The following is a 21,877-nucleotide window of genomic DNA, read 5'->3' as shown; positions in this document are numbered from 1 at the left end:
GGATCCCCAAGAACACAGCTGAGAGGTAACAGCTCTTCCCTTTCTAGACTCTGGTTGAGGCATCTCTCTCACCTGGCTCTCTTTGAATGCTCAAAACTCATCATGAGAAATGCACGTAAAAGGAGAATATTATTTTGGACTGCCACGACTCATTTGTAATCTTTGCTGGCGTGACCCATGTGAGCAAAGCACTCATCTGTATGCGAACTCCACATACAACTTAAATCATAAAATAGACTGTAATGAGACATCCATTCCCCTCTTCAAGAAACTGGAGAATGATGCAACTATGATATAACTGCTTACAACTTAAGTGAGTGAAAGAGAACCAGAAAAAATAGGCCTACATTTTTGTTTTAATTGTTTAAATCCACAGTCAGGGAGTGGGTGTGCCTGGTTTTCCTAACTGCTTGGTGCTCTATGGCTTCTGGAGGACAGTCCTGGGTGGGGGTGGCCGGAAGGTGCAGGCAGGGGCTGACTCCATTCAGGCACCACGTTTTGCCATCTCACTGATGGCAGCTTTCCCAGGTGTTTTCTATTTTGGCCCCTGGACTTCTCGCTGGTAACTTGGGGAGTCTTGTCCATCAGGAGCACCCAAGGAGGTCCCCAGGGGCATGTCCCCACGGTGCGCTGTCATGCCAGACAGAGTCCCCTAAGCAAGACCTACATGAGCTGGTTCATCTCTGGGGATGACAAAGCCACTTTAGCCCAGTGCTCAGCTGGGACCATCAATTCAGCTCCTCGGTGGGTGCAATGACCCCGGGCAGGCTTCACACTCATGTGGCCAGGCAGTTCAAGGCCAAGAGTAAGGGCATTTGACTCTCACTGGGGTCTCTGCAGGGCACTGCACTGGGCTGGGCAGAAATACCCCAGGGTACCAGGGGCCTGGGTCGGGGATCAAGATGGTGTCATTTCTTCTTTTGAATGAAACGCCTTAGTGATAGCACCCAGCCCCTTCCACTGCCCCAGCACCTGCCAGGAGGGTCCCACCACAAAGCCACCTCTGCAAACAGGCACCAGCTGGGTGTAAGACATGTCAAATCCAGCTGTGTCCCTCCCTAGTGTGCATCCACCCCAGAGGTCCTGCGTCCCAGGGGCCTGAGGCTGGGCTGTTCCTGCCACCAGGTCACTTGGCCCAGTCCTGGGAAAATGGTCCCTGAAAGGGAACTTCAGCCCTGTGCTTTCAGGTGTCTGGGCCCACGTCTTGCTCATAACAGGCACCTGAAGACAGGGAAAACCTGGGGAAAACCCCACATGGCCTGTGTGTGCGGTGGCAACAAACCACCACTGCTGCATGGCCAGGCAGCAAGGAGGTGATAAGTTGTCCTGAACAACAAATGAAGACAAGAAATTTTGACCCACCAACAAGTGATTCTCAGCTGACAAAAGGAGCAAGAGCAGACACATGCCTTGACCCCCTTGTAATGAGGAGTGGGTGACACTGTGTAGGGCCCTGTTGAGACAGGCACGAGTCTGGGTCCCTCTGGCTGTGGTGCATCATGGGGAGGAGGATGGGCACCTGTTTCTTTCTCCCCCTCAATCCCTGGGGCAGCAGCTGGCTATGGATCAGGCCCCTTTTGACTCTGCCCATCAGCAGTTCCCACTGGCCTGGCAGTGATGGGCACCAGCACAGATGGTGATGGGGCACACAGGCAGTCTCTGGCCCAGGACACTGGGGATGTTGGGGTGTAACGGGGCTTTGATACCAGCTTGATCTTGACCAGTGCTTCCCATCCAGGTGCGGTGAGCTCCTTAGCACTGGTAGGTGTGCAAACACCTATACATGATTCACTAAACCAACCCAAAACTTTGAAATAGGAATGCAGCGTCAAAACCATTTTTGATCCAATGTGGCCTTTCTGAGTTCTTTGCACCAGAAGAACTGCTGCCTTATTTTTCACTAGCTAAGCAAGTAAAAGGGAACAGGCATTTTCTGAGTGTGCCTTGAGTCTAATGACAGGGGGTCTTGACTCTAAAAAAGACTGAGAACTACTGAAATGAGACATCAGATGTCTGAAGTCTGACAGAAGGCAGAATAGAGATGTGCCTTATAGACTCATGAGCCCTCAACCCCTGGCCCATGGGCCAGATCATGCTTGCAGAGTCAAGTCACTCATCCCCACAGGTCCAGTGATAGGTGACATTTTGGACTTGGTGATGGGTGAAATTTTGGACTTGTTGGGAGTCCCAGGCTATAGCAGAGTAAAGTAGGAGCCTGGAGCACGTGCTCTGGGCACTGACCCCAGGGGCAGGAAGTGAAAAAACAGAAGCCGCTGCACTGCCAGGAGCACCGCTCGGGATGCTGTTCTCCCCTCCCTGCTTCTCCCCACCTCCCAGGCACCCTGTACCCTGGGCACTCAGGCACAATGTGACATGTGCTGGGCCTGGGCCCCTTGTGCAGCCCGACCCCACATGAGGTCTGTATTGCGTGGCCCTGGACTAGCACAGCAGAAAGCTTGAGCACCACCAGACACACTGAATCCCAGATGCATCAGCTTTCTGGAGCAAGTGCTCACCTCATCAGACTGTAGGAAATGATGTGCAGAGAGCACGTGTGCAACACAGAGGTATTTATTTTAAATATATAAAAGGGAATGGAGGGAGGGGAGGGGAAAGGGGGCAGTGCTGAGAGAGGCGAACCATGTAACCAAGTAAAACCCCTGGGGGACTGCAGGGACCTGTAGGTGAAGGATGAGAGTTTGGAGCCGGTCCCTCCCAGTGGGTGCTGTGCGTGGGAGGATTGGGAGATGACCCCTGGGCCAGGGCAGCAGCAGAGTGCAGGCTCGAGCAACTCCAGTGATGGAGACCCCAGCCCTGCACCCACCCCAGGGGCACCGGGGGGCTGGCAGTCGGGGTGCGAGGAAAGGACAGTCTGTGCTGCAGGGCATGGCAGGGACAGGGATTCCCTCAGGACTGGGCTGGGACCGGGCACAGGGTCAGAGGAGCAGCGTTGGTGCCCCCAGGATTGAAACCAGGACTGAAGAAAGGGCGTAGTTTCCCAGAGAAGGTGTCAGTGAAAGAGAAGAGATGGGACCTGTCAGTCATGTTGTAAAATGAGACCTCACCTGCCTTGTAGTCCAGGAAAACCCCCACCCTCCTTGGTTGCACGCGCACGGGGAGGCGAGTTACAGGTGAGGTCCAGGCCTCGTATCCCTCATCCCGCAGACACACGACCCAGTATCCATTGCCAGGTGACCATGTGACCCACCCCTTTCTGCACACAGACTCCGTGCACACCCCCAGAGTCCAGCCCGTCTTGTCTCCCACCTCCACCTCCCAGTAGCGCCTCCCGCCCGTGATCCCCTCCGAGCCCAGGACAGAGACACAAGTATCAAATCTCTCCGGGGTGTTGGGCAGATCCTGTCGGGTGTCTCCGTGTCTCACACATTTCCGATCCTCAGACAGGATGAGTTCGGATTGAGCCGTCCCTGGGTCCAGAGTCACATCCACTGGGGAGAGAGTCACGGGTCAGGGCCAGGGCAGGCGGGTCCCCGAGATCACGGGGAATTTGCTGCATCCCAGGACTTGCAGGTCAGTTCCAGCTGGGAGGGGGACATGGGGTGGGGGCAGGGCAGGCCCTGGGAGGGGAAGGGGCATGCGATGATGTCATCCCGGCAGGTCCATGCCCTCCCCCTCCCCCACATCTAGCTGGGCTGCTGTGCTGGGGGTTGCAAGAGGGATGGGCTCCAAACCCCTGAGCTGGTGTCACAGGCGCTGTTGGGAAGGGGGTGAGGAGGGGCAGGCAGGGAGGCTGCAGGGAGGGGGGATGGGCTGGCAGACAGCAGGGAGCAGAGGGCCCCAGAGCAGCCTGCCTGGGGGAGGGGGTGGCAGGGGGAGCAGAGGGCAGGTCCCGGGGGTCTCTGTGCTCTGGGCCGGGGTCACTTGGTTAATGCCTGCCCCTCGCCCCACCCAGGCTGGACTGGTCTGCCCCAGCAGGGACCACCCTGTCCCTAGCCCTGTGGGCACAGGACTGCAGCCAGGGCAGTGGGAAGCACTGACAGGGAGGAGGATAGGCACAGGAGAGCAGGGCCCATTGCTAATGTTGAGTCTGGGGCCACTTAGGAGTGAGGGGGCATTTCTCCATTGACTGCCCCCTCCCCAGGGGCAAGTCCCAGTTCACCTCTAAGCAGCGCCTGCTCTCGGGTCTGGACAGCACCAGCCTGACCTCCCCTCCCCGGTATGCCCCAGGGTCTGTGATCTGTGCACACCTGCTCCATCCACACCCGGGTGTTCCCAGTGCACAATGTGCACCCAGAGCTTGGCCCAGAGCTGCAGGGAGGCCTCCACCATCCCCTTTCCTGCAGGTAGGAGGTGTGAGGACACAGACACTAGGGCAGGTCCAGGCCAGGCTGGGGGATGCCCGTGGGGTGGGAGATCACACCCCAATTGGGATGCAGACTGGCCCAGGCCAGGCCCTGCCCACACTCATCCTGACTCCAGGCTCGTCTGACCCACGTGGGGGAGGTGACAGCTGTGGGCAACTGAGCATCTGCATGGGCAAGAGAAGCGGGACTCCAGATTTCCCTGCCAAGCCTGCCCCATTCATAAAAGTCTCAGGGCTTGTCCACACCACCGAGTGAGCTTGGTCATCAAAGGCCCTTTAGGAATGGATGCATTGACTCTCCCAAACCCAGTCCCGGGTGAAACCAGGTGGTGGGCTGCAGCTCTGTGTGGGCAGGACTGGACTGGCTCAGCTTTGCACCATCATGAGCAGAAAACAGCTGAAGAGACCAGTCTGGGACCTGCCAGTTGGGTCCGTGTCTGTTGCTGCCTGGAGGGGGCTGGTGGCTGCAGGTGCTTGTCGGCACTCTCAGGGTGAGCCCAGGCCTGGCTGAGGCTGACGTCTGGGCCACCTGCCCTTCCTGCTGCCTCAGGCAAGGGACCGTTCTGCCCCGCTTTGGAGCCAGAGCCGACATGGCAGACATCGGGACCTAAAGTCTGAAGCAGTGGCGATGCAGAGGGGGTGCATGTGTAGCCCCTGAGAGTGGTGGTGCACCTCTGACAAGCCATGATCCCACTGAGGCAATGGGCAGGAGGGGCTGGTGGGAGTGCCAGTTCTCCCTGCCCTGCGTGTGCTGGCCAGGGAGTCAGAGTGCTGTGTCCACTTCCAGAAGCCAGGACCTCCTCTCCCCCAATCGGTGAGATCAGCCATGGGGGACTGTCCCCCCAGTCACTTACTGGTCCCTGGGCAGGCATGTGCCCCCCCTGAGTAAGGTGGCACCAGTCGCCCATGACCCAAAGGCCTGAGTAAGAGATGCTCGAGGCAGGAGAGAAGTTTCCCTGGGATCTGAATTCAAGGGAACTGGCAGGGCAGGGACTGAGCTGCATCCAGGGGAGGGAGTGTGTGCAGGGCAGAAAGCCCCAAGTTGCAGGGAGGAGCAAGCAGCAGGCAGGGAGAGTTGGGCTGGCCATGGGGCTGGAAGAGGAATGCCAGGGGATCATGCTATGGAAAGGAGCTGGAAATGGAAAGCAGGGAACAGCCTCTTGCTGCCTTATCAGCCTAAACTCGGGGCCTGTGCACAGCCCTGGGAACGGGTAGGATGGCACCAGGGGAATGCGTGTGGTGGTGCTCAGCTCCCTTGGGGTACTGCAGGCTGCACCACACTGCAGGACCGAGGGACTGCAGCTGTCAGACGCTGTGGCACCTTCCCCATTGCATGCAGAGGCCCAGATTTCCCTTCAGCCCTTTCCCCTGAGTTAGACATGGGATCCTGGAGATTCATGCAGAGATTGAACCAGGAGATGGAGTGGCAGCAACTGGGCCTGAGGCACATGGAGAAGGATAATCTCAGAGCACCGGCAGTTTGCTGTCCAGCCCTGATCCTGGCATTAACTCCTCCCTCCCACAGCAGGAACGGGGATCCACTTGTTTGACCATTGTCCTGTTCCCAACTTCACCTGCCCCCACTGGAGTGACCCAGGCATGCCCTGCATGGAAATTACAATGGGACTTTTCCCCCTGCCGATCTCGAGACCAGAGGCTCTCCGCCTACGCATCAGTCACATCCCGCTGTGCTGTGTGCGCTACATCCCCCAGCGCACTCAGCACGGCTCTTGCTGGTGCCAATGAACCTGACACGTGCTCCCGTGTACCTGTGAATTTCCTTAGCATTTCCACCATCCCTGGGATGCTGCACTGGGTCTTCAGTTCTGTAGAAACAGCTTTTGCTTCCTGAAGCTTCACATCCTTGCTTCTAAGAGGAACATACCCACCATTATCGCTCTTCCCAGCTCTTCCACGGAGATATTCCTGCTACAGCCCAAGTAGAAATCTACTGGGAGGGGAAAGGGGAAGATACAGCACCTGTCCAAGGTCCTTTTCACATCCTAGAAAGGGAAAAATGAGGATAACAGTGAATATTCTCTTACTGGGGGAAACCACCTGTACCAACATTCAATTTTTTCAGTGTGTGAAAATCCCTAAGTCTGCCTCTGCCTGGTGCACTGGAATGCAGACAAGGTGGGGTGAACGGTTTCTTTTCTGTCACCTCTGTCTCGGCATTACATTGCTCAGAACATTTCCCCAGCTACCTCCAGAAGTCCGGATTTGTCCACTGCAGGTGCTGAGAGACATGAAAAAAACAACGAAACCGCACTTTACTGGAAGAGGCAGCAGGCTAGTTGGACCCAGCTCCACAGCATCTGTCCAGATCACATGCTTCACTGGGGCTTTTGGAGATTTATGCAGCCTTCATGTTTAATAAGTTGGCACTTCTCTCGAATCAGAATTTCCTCCCAGTATTAACTGGTAGATCTCAGGGCTGATGGAAACTCTTGTCTGAGTCTCGGCTCAGTTTCCCCCAGTTCTGGGGTCCAGGCCGAGGGCTGCTTTGTGCCAGAAGGCAGCAGCATTGAGGGGCCGGATCAGCAGCACATGCTCACCTTCAGCAGCTCAGCAGGTGTCTGCTGGCTCTTCTTCTCTATCTCCGAGATCAGCTTGCGCAGAGAGGAGCTTTGCTGGAAGAGTTGGGCTACGTTCGCCTCCAGGCTCTGCAGAGTCTCCCTCTCCTCCTCCTCCAGTCTCCGCAGAAGCTGCTGCTCCTCCTCGCTCACAAAGCGATGCAGCTTCTCGCACTCAGACTTGATTCTCTCTCTCTGTTGCTTTACCTTGTTCTTCCAGAATGAGCAGCAAAAACAAGTGTGAGCTGCGATCTCCACTTTCAACTTTGCATTGAAGAGTGAGGGCATGAAATTGTTGTGTGCAGCCTTTGTCATTAGATATACTTTCACCAGATATATATAATGCATACATTAGATGTACGGATGCACTATCTAGAGAAAGGATCACACACTATTTTCACCCCACACCAAAACGGCTGAAACCCAAACCCGAGATTCAGGATCTGGGGCTTCTGCAAAGGCCCTGGGGCTTGCAGCAAAACCCAGCGGGCCACAGATCATCTCTGACAGATCTGCTGATGTTCATGCTTTCGTGCCAGGCCTGGGGCTGTCCCTGGATTGAAAAAGCATAAGGTGCTTCACGCAAAGAACTTCACGCCTGTGTTGGCCAAGGGAGATGGATGGAGAGGACCCCAGGAGAGTTCCCCTTCACCAACAGGAGCTCTCTACATAGGAGACAGGCTTGTCTACTAGTGCCTTGTTCCCTTCCAGGGTGGGGAAAGTGGTAGATCCTTAAATGACACCCCAAGAACCAGGAAATACACAGCACATAACAAGAGACACATGGGGAAGGAACTGCAGGGCTGAAGAATGCGCCTCACCAGTCCCTATAAATCATTAACTCTGCCCCTGTGAGAGCTGCCCCAGTCCAGGGAGCCGTAAACCCTGTCCATGGGCCCAGGCAAGGGGAACAAGCACTGTCTCCCCACCTTGGCCCTGGGATGGGGAACAGCAAAGTGCAGAGCCCCTTTCCCTTCATGCGGGGGCACTGGGGATGAAAGAGCACGGGGCTCCCGTTCCTTCCAGGGCACCGCAGGAAGGGCTCAGCAGCAGTCCTCCTCTGGCCTAGTGATGGCCATCGTGATGTGAGGCTTTTAGCCTTTAGAGAACTGTGAGAAGAATCTCACAGAAACCAAAACACTGATGTGATCAGATCCTGCTGCGGTGCCCAGAGCCCGGAGACAGCTGGGAAAGACAGAGACATGGGGTTCAGGGTGTGCAGAAAGTGCAGCCTCTGGGAGCAAACATGGCTCCAGCTTGCAAAGCGTGGCCCATTTTATGGGAGGTAAAGTATGTCCCCCAGGCCAGCAGCAGTGGCTCTGTACCAGCACTAGAAGAGTGGCAAGGAAGGGGTTAAGCTGCCAGCACCTCAGCCCAGTCTGGCCCCAGCCCTCCCCTAGACTGCAGCATCCCCTTTACATCTAGGAAGAGCTCCCTCCATGGCAGCACAGCCCCCAAGGGGCCAAATCCACACCAGTCCCTACAAATCATTCACTCTGCCCCTGTGAGAGCTGCCCCAGTCCACCTGCCCCCACCCCTCACTGCCAGCTCTGCCATGGGAATGAGCTCGAGGAGCACAAACTGGCACCTGCCTTCCATGCCATGGTGCTCCTCTTCTCCTTGGACTCCATCACCAGGGCTCTCTCCATCTCCTTCCTCAGAAGATCCAGGACTCCCTGGAGTTTCACCTGGCAGAAGAACCATCAGATCCTTATTCTTGACCCTGACACACGTTGGCACAAGGAGGGCTTGATACGGGATCAGTAAATGTGCAAGGAGAGCAAGCAGCAGAAGCAGCTGTGTGGGGCCTTGGGACCAACACATTCTGCTGTGGAGGACAGAAGTCACCTCAGTGTTGCTCTGCAGGCACATGTAATGAGCAGGCAAAAAAATGGTGCGACATCTCCTTGCGGCACCAACAAATTCCAGCTGGTGCCCCTTGACAGATGTGCTTTTCCCAGCATGCCCTGCAGGCACATGCCCTGCTCCCCCACTCATCCTGATGCTAGTGCATCATACAGGCTTGCCCAAGAAGCTCATTCAGAAACTTCCCCGAGGTGTCTGATGCTGGCAGGTTCATGCCCATCACTGCAGTACGACCTTCTTCCATGCGCACATTGGTTACTGACCCCACATCCAGGAGTGACTTCCCGGGGCCTCTGGACCCCTCTCTCTCTAGGGGAACGGGAACTCTCCTGGGATGCACAGCTTCTCACTTAGCTTGGGCCATTTGGCAAAAGAGGCTTGGTTACAGCTGGGGGCAGGAGGAGTGGGCGGCTGGAAGGGGGCAGGTGTGTAGCAGACAGGCTTTGCCCTGGGCCAACGTCCTGTTGCATTTCTTCTACACATGGGCAAAGTCCAGAATTCCTCTGCTCTCCTCCAGACGCTTGTTCCACAGCAGGGCCCAGCCTCTGTAACCGAGCCAGCTCCCATCCCTCTTCTAGGCAAGAAACATTGGCAGGGCAGGGGCCGAGGGCAGACCTACTTGGAAAAGCCCAGCGGGGCTGCCTGGCCACCAGAGCATGCAGAAAAAGGGTCCACGTGGTGTTGGGGACAAAGGAGCAGGTTCCCGGTTGCACACAGTCACACGTGGAGGGAGCCAGCACTTATTGGTCCCTAAGAGCTCCAGTGGGCTCAGGAACAAGGACCTGGCACACACGACCCCGGAGAGGGGAACGCACGGCAGGTCTTGGAAATGCTGTGCACTGCATGTGGAGACACAGAGCTGGGACTCCCAGTCCAGCACAAGAGTCCAGTGAGGTTGTCTGGGAGGATGGGAAAGCTCAGGACCAGGCCAATGAGTGAGACCAGGCTGGAGAAAGGGAGCTTGATGGTGGGAAGGAAGGTGGACTTTGAGTGAGTGGTGCCAGACTGTTTCTAAAATGATGGAAGGATCCCACAAAATTGGCATCTTATCCATTGATGAGACAGAAATCGGGACAATTAATGTAATTAGTTTGAAGGATGAAGACTGATACATTCAGGAATTGCTCATTGATAACTAAATAATCATTTATTAACCTATGGATTAAGCGAAGCAGGGGGATTCAGTGATAATCAGTGGATCTTCTGTTATAGGAATGGGGGAGTGTTGAACTAAATTATTAAGTAATTGAGTTGCCGTGTACCACGAGAGACGCTGACTTTCACTGATGTGTGACTGAACATCCATAGCATTCAGGAATAAAGTAGCCAGTGACCAGACATACCAGATAGACTGAGGACTAATTGAGATACCCTTCAAAAGGATCCCAGAGGTATGGCTACAAATGTGGACACCCAGCTGGGAGCAGAAAGGAGCAGGATGCAGGGGTGGAAAGAGCCCTGTGAGGAGGATGGTCCTCATCCAGGTGGATCTTAGCCCTCCTCTTATCTTCCTCTTATCATCTGACCTCTCTTCAATTTTCTTAACAACAAGGCATGGTAGGTGAGATCGAAGGGAACTGGATGTGGAGTCCTGGACAGGAGAGTTGGTCACTGCCACATGCCCCTGCACCCCCTGTACCCCCTGCTGTGTTATCCCGTTTACCCCCAGAGTCCTTCACCTGGTCTGACCTGCAGCATCCCAGACAAGCACCCCCTGTGCGGGCTCTTCTTGGGTTGAAATGCAGCATTTGAGACACCTGGGCCTCGTCAGTGAATTCAAAGTGTGAGTTCTTGATTATAATTCAGAGGAGAAGTTTTCTGGGCAGGGATGAGAAAGGCATTCCTAACTCTGGAGTAATGTGGATTTGGAAGCTCTGGCATCCATACTTTATGATCAACCAAAACCTTTCCAACAGGAGAGTCCCAGGCCATGAAAACTGATTCCTTAAACCTTGGTAGTCCTGCAGCCATTTATACATAGATTCATAGACGTTAGGGTTGGAAGGCACCTCAATAGATCATCGAGTCCGACCCCCTGCATAGGCAGGAAAGAGTGCTGGGTCTAGATGACCCCAGCCAGATTCCCATCTAACCTCCTCTTGAAGACCCCCAGGGTAGGGGAGAGCACCACCTCCCCTGGGAGTCCGTTCCAGACCTTGGCCACTCGAACTGTGAAGAAGTTCTTCCTAATGTCCAGTCTAAATCTGCTCTCTGCTTGAATGTGGCCATTATTTCTTGTAACCCCCGGGGGAGCCTTGGTGAATAAAACCTCACCAATTCCCTTCTGCATCCCCGTGATGAACTTATAGGCAGCCACAAGGTCGCCTCTCAACCTTCTCTTGCGGAGGCTGAAGAGGTCCAGGTGCCCCAGTCTCTCCTCGTAGGGCTTGGCCTGCAGGCCCTTAACCATACGAGTGGCCCTTCTCTGGACCCTCTCCAGGTTATCCACATCCCTCTTGAAGTGCGGTGCCCAAAATTGCACACAGTACTCCAACTGCTGTCTGACCAGCACCCGATAGAGGGGAAGCATCACCTCCTTGGACCTATTCGTCATGCATCTGCTGATGCACGATAAAGTGCCATTGGCTTTTCTGATGGCTTCGTCACACTGCTGACTCATGCTCATCGTGGAGTCCACTAGGACTCCAAGATCCCTTTCTGCTTCCATGCCACCCAGCAGGTCATTCCCTAGGCTGTAGGTGTGCTGGACATTTTTCCTGCCTAGGTGCAGCACTTTGCATTTCTCCTTGTTGAATTGCATTCTGTTGTTTTCTGCCCATTTGTCCAACCTGTCCAGGTCTGCTTGTAGTTGTTCCCTGCCCTCCAGCTTGTCCACATCTCCCCACAGTTTTGTATCATCCACAAACTTGGACAGTGTACACTTCATTCCCTCGTCCAAGTCACCGATGAAGACATTAAAGAGTATTGGTCCAAGGACCGAGCCCTGCGGGACCCCACTGCCCACGTCCTTCCAGGTCAATACCGACCCATCCACCACCACACTTTGGGTTTGACTCTCCAGCCAATTTGCCACCCTCTGCACTGTGTAATGATAAAGGTCACAGCCTCTTAACTTGTTCACCAATATGGGGTGGGATACCGTATCGAAGGCCTTCCTGAAGTCTAAGTAGACGATGTCAACCCCTCCTCCTGTGTCCAGGTGTTTTGTAACCTGGTCATAAAAAGAGACTAGATTAGTCAGGCATGATCTACCTGCTACAAACCTGTGCTGCTTTCCCCTCAGCATAATGTTTCCTGCTGGGTTCTCACATATATGAGCCTTAATAATCTTTTCAAAAACTTTACCAAGGATGGAGGTGAGACTGACTGACCTATAGTTGCTTGGATCCTCCTTCCTCCCCTTCTTGAAAATAGGGACCACATTGGCCCTTTTCCAGTCCTCTGGGACCTGTCTCATGTGCCACTATTGTTCAAATATTCTTGCCAGTGGCTCTGCAATGATGTCGGCCAGTGCCTTCAGTACCCTCGGATAGAGCTCATCCGGGCCTGCCGACTTAAAGGCATCCAGTCCTTCCAAGTCACTCTGCAGTATGTCAGGGTCAACACTTGGTAGTCTGGCACCTTGCTGTTGTCTTTCTACGATCCCATTGTGAGACTTGTCGTGCCCCTCATTTAGGAACACTGAGGCAAAGAACTCATTGAGGAGTTCAGCCTTGTCTCACCTGTCTGTCACCAATTGCTTTTGACCATTTAGGAGCGGTCCTATTCTGCCCTGGGCCTTCCTTTTACTCCCTATATATCTGAAAAACAATTTTTTGCTATCCTTAACTTGGGATGCCATCCTCATGTCCATGGTAGCTTTGACCTGTCTAACTGCCTCCCTACAACTGAGAGCTGAGGAGGTATACTCCTCTTTACTAATCTCTCCCTGTTTCCACTGCTTATATGCCCCCCTTTCTGCCTTTAGGCTGTTCTGGATGTCTCTGGTCATCCAGGGAAGCCTCTTGGCTCCATTTAGTGTGGATCTGGTCCCATTGGCAATACCTCCCCACTTTGTGTCAAGCCCAGTTTATGGGATAGCTTTATGAGCCCAGTTCAAGTCCACTAACAAGGTCGCAGACAGGAAAGTTGAACAGAATTAGCCCCTGACCTGCACACCCCAGGGCCCTCCCAGCGCCTCCTGCTCCGGCCAGATCATTCCCATCTGAACAGAATGTGCTGCTGTCCCCTCCAGTTTGGCCAGTTATATCCCATGAGACTGTATAAATACTTCACTTAAATCTAGACAATCATCATACTTTTTCACATACAGCACAGCCTTTCCCTTGTGGAAATAAGTTTAACCAGGTCTCTTACTTGGCTAAGAGGAGAGACAAAGAGAGAGAAAGACAAGAAAAAAAGATGCTGATGCTATGTGTTTCAAAATATTCTAAGATAAGAAAAAAACTTTCATGCCCTGTTTTGTCTTATATATTAAGCTCCGTGTGCAGATATTAACCTCCTCCTCTCCTCCAAACAGGAAGCTGATAACTGTTCCCAAAAACACAGTGTTTTTTTCTGAATAAGTAAATTGCTTACGTGTGACAAATGAATGATCAACATCTTTCTGTTTCTCTCAAGGTTGCTTTGTCTGAACTCTGCATCTTTTGTTGCTGTCTAAAGTATCAATACACTTGTAAACTTGTAGAGGTCAGAGTTCCTTTGAGAGCTCTCCTTGTGATCACTTGTATAGCTTTAAATAAACCTAGATGGCTCTGCCAAATCTAATACAACCACAACGCTAAGTTTGATTTCTTCCACACCCTGCAAAACCAGATGCTGTAAATTGTATTATGTATTAGATGTGAGAAATGTGGTAAGAAGAGTTTCTGCTGGGCAAAAGTGAAATAAAATCTGCACTGGAGCAGAAGAGTGAGCAGTTTCTGCTCCCACGCTGCTGCTCCTCTGTTACTTGCTTCAAGAAAAGATCGTCTATCTTTATTCTGCCTTTCGAAAACAAGTTATGTATCATATTCTGAGCTGTAATGTATGGGAGAAAATACTACCAGACCTCTGCATTGACATATTCAGTTCATTACGTTATCACAGGTGGATCTTAGATTAGACTGACACATGAATGACACGTGCCCCCAGCAGCTGTGGGGCATGGCGGTGGCAGGAGTGTGGTGGCAGCGATAAGCAGGGGGGCTCTCGCAGACACCACCTGCACTGTCGGCGCTGGGGGACGGAGGGTGGTGAGCATGAACCTAGCGGTGTCGGCAGTGGGTTGGCATGCAGCAACTGCCCGCAGGCACTGTTGACAGTGTTGGGTGCTCAGGGAGTGCATGTGCACCTGTGTACATCCCCTACATGGCGCCCCTGGTCTGACACAATCTGCTTTGGAAGCCCCAGTTATGTGGGGAAGATTGAAATAGCAGAACAGCTGGTTTAACGAGGGACTTCCCAAGCACAGACACCATACTCCTGTGACGGTACCAGCATCTACTAAAGCAGCCCTACAGCTGAGAAGGAAGCAGCGATGCCTCCTGTAGCAGGGACCTCCAATCTCTGTTACTTAAGAGGTAGGGAGGCAGCACCAAAGGGCTGCACTTCGGTAGGCTGCAGGGCAAAGGCCAGTTGCAGACCAACATGCACCCAGGGAAACCCAGGAGTGATTAAAGAGCAGCAGGGGAGAAGGCAGTGGGTGTAGCTCAGGGCCTGAGGTGCAGCAGGTAAGAAGAGGCCAAGGGCTGAGCTCTGTGCCCAGCGAGGCCAGAACCCCAGCCCATGACAAGCCTGGCTCCTGAGCCGGAGAGACCCATTTGGTCCTAGCTAGCTCTGCACATGGGACTCCTGCAGACCTGAGATATAGCAATTGGGCCCTAAGCAGCCATGTCCCTGAGCAGTTGCAAGAGAGGCAGAACCCAAGGGGCAGGAAGGGGCTGGGACTTGGTGGGTATCTACAGCTGGCAGAGGACTGGAGGATGAGGTGTTGCTGTTAGAGGCAGAAAAGAGGGCACAGCAGTGCCTGTGGGACACGGTTACCTTTTAGAGGCAGGAGACAAGACCCCTGCAGAGCCAAGGACTCAGGGCAGAGTCAGAAGAAAGGTGGGTCAAGGCCAAAGGGCAGGGGCCCCTACGGAGATAAAGAACATCCACAAAATAACACCCATGAGGCACAGGTGTGGCTACACAGGAGGGCAGAGGCCATGAATTTTGCCCTTGAGGTGCTCAGGGCTAATGGGGTTGGAGCCTCAAAGCCCAGGAACTGTGGGCATCGGGCCCGAACCCAAATCAGGTGGGCTTGGCTGAGTCCGAGAGAGAAACCAAGTATAGATGGAGAGCACCCAATGCTCCCCAGCCTCTGAGGGCAGTCTCCCCTCATTGCCTTTAACATCCCAGTGCGCAGGTGAGGGAGCAGGGTGTAACCTCTCAGCTCCATGTTCTTGGGGAACACTGGCACAGGACGCAGCCTGTCTGACTCGCAAAGAATCCCCCACCACTCCCCTCCTCTACCTAAACAAATCTGATTAAGATGACATGGGAGACATACCTAAAGCCCTCCAGATAAGGGAGCAACTGCCCTAGATTTCATTTGCACCCAAGATGGATCCAGATGACGATTCCTTTACATGGGAGATGGAGAACAGAAAGCCCAAAGCAAAGACTGCGGTGAATTCTGGGATCAGAGAAGCAGGGGAGCACTGCATGATGGGGAATCTATGCTCCAAACGCTAATCAACCCACATTTACACACACCCAGCTCAGTATTTATGAGACCAGTTCTAATCTGGATTTACAAAGGACCTCCCCTCCCCCTTGACACACACACACACACACACACACACCCCTCATCTAACCAGAACTAAGCAGAAGTAAAGTTTAATAGGCATCTTGGGCCGTACATTCCCCGGTCCTGCTACAGGAGACCTATTTAAACTTGATTGACTAAAACTTGGTTGCTGGGTTAGGGAATGCTGAGGCAAAGAGACCGAGTCAGATGGGGTATGGGCAACATTTGAACAATGGTAAAGTGCTCATCACAGCATCCAGCCCATTGGAGGCCTGACCATGAGTGTTGTCATACTTTTCCCGGGACAACTGGTGGAAGTCCTCCCCACAAAAGGTTATGAACACTCCAATAATTGCCTTAAGTCTGTTAAAAGAATATAGTAAGATCTGGAAAAGTCATGCTAAGCTGAGGCTTGTTCACAATGGGTAAAAATCAAAAACCCTGATGCTGCAAGCGATCTATTGTTTCTGAAGAAACCATGAGGTATCCCATCCTAAGTGTTTGGTTTCTTCTTACATTTTTTCTGGTTTTTGATCACTTTCTTGAGCTGTTCTAAACCAGATAACCCCTTGTCAATAGAAAAGACAATTATTTACACTATTGAGAATGCTTTGAAGAAGCTGAACTGAGGGTTTAAAAATCTGTAAAAAAGCAGCAATGTGTGAGTGTGCTTCAAGAGGAAAAGTCTCTCTGACACCATCCACTGTTGTTCTTGAGAAGCTGGGAGAAACAGATCATCTCCCTTCAGGGATTGTGCTAAGACCTTTACCTGTCCACATTGCAACCTGAGTGCCTTGGACTGGTGAGATCCCAGCTCACACTCTTTCTCTCATTTCTCTTTTCTCTCTAGGCATGGATTTCTGAACCAGAACTGTATTAGCTAAGTCTGAGCTAAGTTTCCCCAAATACTTAGTGAAACCAGGGTAATACTGTAATTGTTTGTGTTTGATTTTCCTTTGCATGTCTATTACTTTTAGTGAATAAATAACTTTTATAGTCAAACTGGTAGTAACTGAGTATATTTTTCCTTCTCTACTTCTCCTTCCACACTTGCTCTGCAGCAATGCTTCTTTTACCTAAGCTAAAGATCCCTGTGAAGCCCAAAAATACTGTGGGGTCTGCTCATTGAGAAGCTAAAGATTGGGATGTGCTGAGTTGGAAACACATAAGAGGATCAGCTTGAACAGGCTGATTGAGCCAGTTTGGCTCAGATGTGCCCTGATGAACTGAATGCTGGCCCATGAGGGTGTCAGCTGGACACCCAGCTGGATTCAGAGGGATTCTGTTCACCTGTGTGCTTGTGCCTGCCTGCGGTATATTGTTGCTCTGATGAACTGATTCTTGGCATATGAGGGTGTCAGTCTGTCCATGCTGATCAACCCTGCTGGGTCAGGCGTGTCACGTTAATCTGTGTGTGTTTGTGTGTATGACTGATCTGGTGCCTGGAGGAACCCAGCCCCATTGAAACTGAGTCCTACAAGATAGCTCCTTGGGGGGGTGAGGACTTGCAGAAGGGAGATATACAGCTCTGTACAGAAACACAAGTAACACAAGCAGCACATTGACAGAATTACAAAGACCCTAGAAACATATCCCTCAAAAACGAGCACATCTCAAAGTGATGGGCAAATCTGGTAACAAGGGTGAGACCCGGCGCGGCTGGAGTGAGAGCAGGGCAGGACTAAGGTTGCCACCTCAGGGTGTCACAGCTGCCCTCGGGGCACGGCCTCTTACACCTCCACACAAGTGTTCACCACTGAAATGGCTAGTCCCATGGGGTAAATGGAGTCCTTGTGCCTGTCACCTGCATGAAGTCCCCTGAGCAGTGTGTGGCTGCACCTACACTAAGGATTGTGCTCAATGAGCTACCAGACCATAAAATCATCTACCCCCAACACACACCCTGTGTGGTGCGCCAGTATGGGGTGCTCCTGTACTGACCCACCTGCCTCACTTCACCCAACCAAAAACCACACTCTGAGTGTCTCCCCTGGGGTGCCTACATCCAGCCAACCCCCTCCCTGGAGCCCATTCACAAGCCTGGCATAACTGCTGTCACCACCTGGACTCAGATCTTTGTTAGGTCTCTGTGCCACCTGGGGTACACAGACCCTAAAGATCTTGGGTCTGCTTAACCCACCGTGGGATTTGGGGGTGCATCTTTCATACAGAAGGAAAGTAGAAAATTCAAGTCCACCTTAGCAAGCCTAGCAAAGTGAGCTAGCAGGGGTATCCCTTCTCTCTTAAGCACACACAGTGGGGCGTGCTAAAACAGGTCAATTTATTTATTAAAGAGGGATAAGGTGAGAGAGGGATGCACACAGCAGCATACAGAAAGAAAACCCATTTTGAGCAAATCAATATAAGCTGGTTAACCTTTTGATATGCGACTAGAGCACCTCAATCTAAGTTCCTCACTAGATTTCAGGTAAGTTACTCACATCCATGTCCAGGGAATTCTGGAGGCCCAGAGCATGATTCAGTGACCAGAAGGTGCCTCTCCCCCGCTATACTGGGCGATTTACTCGGGGGGGGGGCTGGGGGCTGGGTGATTTCTCCACACCTTGCACTAGACAAAATGTATTTCTTTTTTAAAATGTTATCTCTTTGGCCAAATTAGTTCTCAATCCTATCAACTAAGCAGAGCTCAATCATTCATGGCCATGTGGTGCTACCACCAGCAAGTACTCTCCCTTGCAGACACTTCAGGTTGGGGCTTCAGATAATGCCAAATCCATGGCAAGCATCCTATGTGCAAGCCACAAGCCCAGAGGCCTTGGAGTTCAGGTGCCCACTAATTTCATTTTTCCAAAAGGCCAAAGGAGCAAGCTAAAGGCAAGCCCAAGAGCTATTCCTCATCAACTTAAGTTTTCTGTTCAAGATCTTATAGTTTCATACCTACTCGGGTCAGAAGGGACCTGAACAGATCATCAAGTCTGACCCCCTGCCCTGGGCAGGAACGAGTGCTGGGATCATAATACCCCAGCCAGATATCTGTCCAACCTCCCTTTGAAGACCCGCAAGGTAGGGGAGAGCCCCACCTCCCTTGGGAGCCCATTCCAGAGTCTGACAGCCCTAACCATAAAGAAATACCTCCTGATATCCAGGCTGAACCTGCTCTCAATCAATTTGTGGCTGTTATTCCTTGCTATCCTGGGTGGTGCCTGAGGGAACAGAGCATCAGCTATTTTCCACTGGTCCCCCCAGTGAGTTTATAGATGGCCACCAGGTCCCCTTTCAGTCTTCTCTTGTGGAGGCTGAATAGATTCAGGCCCTTTAGTCTATCCTTGGAGGGCCTGCCCCGCTGCCCCCTGGTCATGCGAGTGGCCCTTCTCTGGACCCTCTCGATGCTGGCCACATCCCTCCTGAGTTGTGGCGCCCAGAACTGGACGCAGTACTCCAACTGCGGCCTGACCAGTGTCACATAGATGGTGAGGATCACCTCCTTGGCCCTGCTTGTGATGCATCTGTGGATGCATGACAAGAAGGTGCGTTAGCCTTCCTGACTGCTTCCTTGAATTGGTGGCTCATGTTTGTCTTGGAGTCAACAATGACTCCAAGATCTCTTTCAGCAGCTGTGTTGTTGTGAAAGGTATTCCCCAGCCTACCGGTGTGTTGCTGGTTCCTTCTGCCTAGATGCAGCACCTTGCACTTGTCTGCGTTGAACTCCATCCTATTCTCATCCACCCACCTCTGTAACCTGTCTAGATCTAGTTGGGTTCTGTCCCTCCCCTCCCCTCCAGTGTGCCCACCTCGCCCCACATCTTTGTGTCATCACTGAAGTTGGACAGTGTGCTTTCCACGCCCACTCCAAGTCACTGATAAACATGTTGAATAGCACAGGCCCGAGGACCGAGCCCTGGGGAACTCCACTGCCCATATCCCTCCATGACAAAACCGATCTGTCCACCACCCCTCTCTGGGTGCGACCAATGAGCCAATCTTTGCATCGGGAGGCATTTGCAGACTCTCTCAGAGGTCAGCTTGCCTGCAGTGCAAGAGATAGACCTTCAACTCAGCTACACTAAGTCATTCACAGACGAAGAGAAGGGGATTGCCTTTGCCTGATAAGAACAACCACCTGAGCTGAAACCAATCATGGGATGTCTCCTGCCAGGTAAGTGTGTGTCTGTGCAATGGGCTTTCCTAGGTCTTTGGTGTCACCTACCTGGTAATTGTTGGCAGCCTCCTGGATGGGGAGCACTGTGTGACTGTGGTGAGCCAGGGACTCCCTGCAGATCAGACAGATGGCATTTCCATCCTCCTCACAGAAGAGCTTGAGTTTCTCCTCGTGCTCCACACAGTGATTCTCCGTCTGCTCCTTTCCTGGTTTCACACTCTGCTCTTTAATCTTCTCCACCAGGTTTTTGAGCTGAGTGTTGAGCGGGAAGCTCCCTCTCTGAAATTCTGCTCTGCAGCTGGGACAGGGGACAGGGTCATCTGAGTCATCGACACGGTCCTCGCAGTATCGGGTGATGCAGACTTGGCAGAAGTTGTGTCCACAGTTTATGGTCACCGGCTCCTTCAGGAGGTCCAGGCAGATGGAGCAGGTGGCCTCTTCAGCCATGTCCTGTCCTGGAGGGTCTGAGGCTGCACGGCCCCGTCTTCTGCTGATTGTTCTTTGTGCTCTGTGCAGGCTGGGCTTGTCCTGGGTGGTGCCTACCTGAGAACAGAAGGTGATTTCCTCTAAGCGCACTTCTAAGAACAGAGAGGAGGGGCCATGGGGGCAAAGGGACAGCAAAAGGAAGAAGTAACCTGAGTGGACAGAAAGGAGGGATGAGGGCAAGGAACAATAGAGGCAGGGAGGAGAAAGGGAGGGGAGACAGGTTGTTCACAGGCAGGGGGGCAGAGATGAGAAACCACCCCTGACTCACAAACACGCAGGAAACAGTACACTCCATCAGTGCGCTGTGCAGTGCCTTCAACATGATGCAGGATTTTTAAAATTTCAATTTATTTTAATTTCCCATCCTGCAACCAGTGACTCCAAACATGAATTTCCCAGTTGTTGCTCTAATTCTCACCCCTTAAGTCCCACCTGTGCCAGGCCAGCTGCGTGCCATTCTGCCCAGAGGTGGCACAGGTTTGGAGATTGTGCTTAGGACTCACAAGGGCAGAAGATGATCACAGGTTCTCATCAGGCCTGTGGCACAGGGAGCTACGGAGACACCACACAGTCCCTTAGAGCCATCCTGACACTAACGGGGTCCATCAGCCTTCCCAGGCATTACAGAGAGCTGGGTCCAGCATCCACACAAGGGAAGTGAGCCCAGACCTCAGGCCAGTGGGGCAGAAACCAGCCTGTCACAGGGCTGTTCCCTTCATTTCTCCCCCGTCAACCCCTGCATAGCTGTCCTCACCTTATGGGACCTCTGCCAGCTGTGATGCCCAGGACCTGAAGGCATTTGTTATCACCCCAGGGGCACCCCAGCTCTGTGGAAGTGGAGCTATCCGATAGTGCCTACAAGCTGGATGAGGGGTTAGCAATCCTAGCACAGGTTCCAGAGTGTGACACGTAAAGGCATTGTGCTTGGCATGTGTGCCTCAGGGCAGACAGCAGCGAAAGGGCTGGTTTGGCACTGCCACAAGAAGGATTGGGCCCATCATGGCTCCCCGGCCATTTGCCCCTGGCCCACCAGCATCTTACAGGTAGAGTTTGTGGATGTTCTAGCACTCTGCCCAAAAACATTGCTGACCCCTGAGCTAGACAGAGAGCAGCTTCCTGCAGCCTGACAAGCCAGCCAGTAGGTCACACACCAAGATCAGGGATCTCAAACTCCCCACGCACTTGGAGCAGCAGGTGCCCAGAGAAGGAAAGAAGGGTTTGAGGTCCCGTTACTGTAAGGAAAGCTTGATTGTGAACTTGGGGTCAGTTCCTCCACCATGGTACCTGGCATGGCATGGAAACTGCCCCTGTTCGTGCCCTAACCACAGGGTAGATGCAAAGAAGCTTGCTCCATGTTCATGGAAGCACTCAAAACTCACAATAAAGTTGTCTCATCTGCCCCATTTCTGTTTCTGGGCAAAGGGACAGCTGAGCAGTTCACCTGCCAACAAGTACGCAGTGAGTAATAGGCCTTGGATTGATAAGAGTGAGTTCTTGATTAAACTTCTCTGCTTTATTTCTTCTGGGTCTAAGGTTCGCAGCCCATCCCTTTCCTGCATTCAAGATGGTGAGTTCAGTGGTAAATGTGGTCAACTCAAGGCGCAAGATCAAAGGTGCTTTTTTATCAGTTCAATAGTGAGATCATAGTTTATTGCCTAGAAAAGATGGTGTGAGAAAATGAAAGGTAAATACATTATATAAATATTATCTATTATTAAAATATACTTGAATACTAGCTAATCGCCCATCATGAAGGATGGATTTCAAAGGAG

At 52.5% G+C, this 21,877-nt stretch overlaps 1 protein-coding gene across 1 annotated transcript; it reads right to left on the bottom strand.

Annotated features, from left to right (window-relative positions):
• Positions 1 to 2,555: 2,555 nt before the first annotated feature.
• LOC132249640 (E3 ubiquitin-protein ligase TRIM39-like) lies at positions 2,556 to 20,562 on the bottom strand. Its single transcript, XM_059725225.1, has 6 exons — positions 20,538 to 20,562; positions 19,668 to 20,197; positions 6,883 to 7,236; positions 6,305 to 6,327; positions 6,094 to 6,194; positions 2,556 to 3,449 (listed from the first exon to the last, which is right to left on the bottom strand). Exons 1-6 carry the CDS (start codon positions 20,560 to 20,562, stop codon positions 2,908 to 2,910), a joined length of 1,575 nt encoding a protein of 524 aa, XP_059581208.1. The 3' UTR covers positions 2,556 to 2,907.
• Between the last annotated feature and the right edge of the window lie 1,315 nt (positions 20,563 to 21,877).

Source organism: Alligator mississippiensis, chromosome 1 (assembly GCF_030867095.1).
Source record: "Alligator mississippiensis isolate rAllMis1 chromosome 1, rAllMis1, whole genome shotgun sequence".
Taxonomy (NCBI): Eukaryota; Metazoa; Chordata; order Crocodylia; family Alligatoridae; genus Alligator; species Alligator mississippiensis.
Note: the sequence above shows the minus strand (reverse complement) of the source record. Positions and strands in the feature narration are given on the sequence as shown.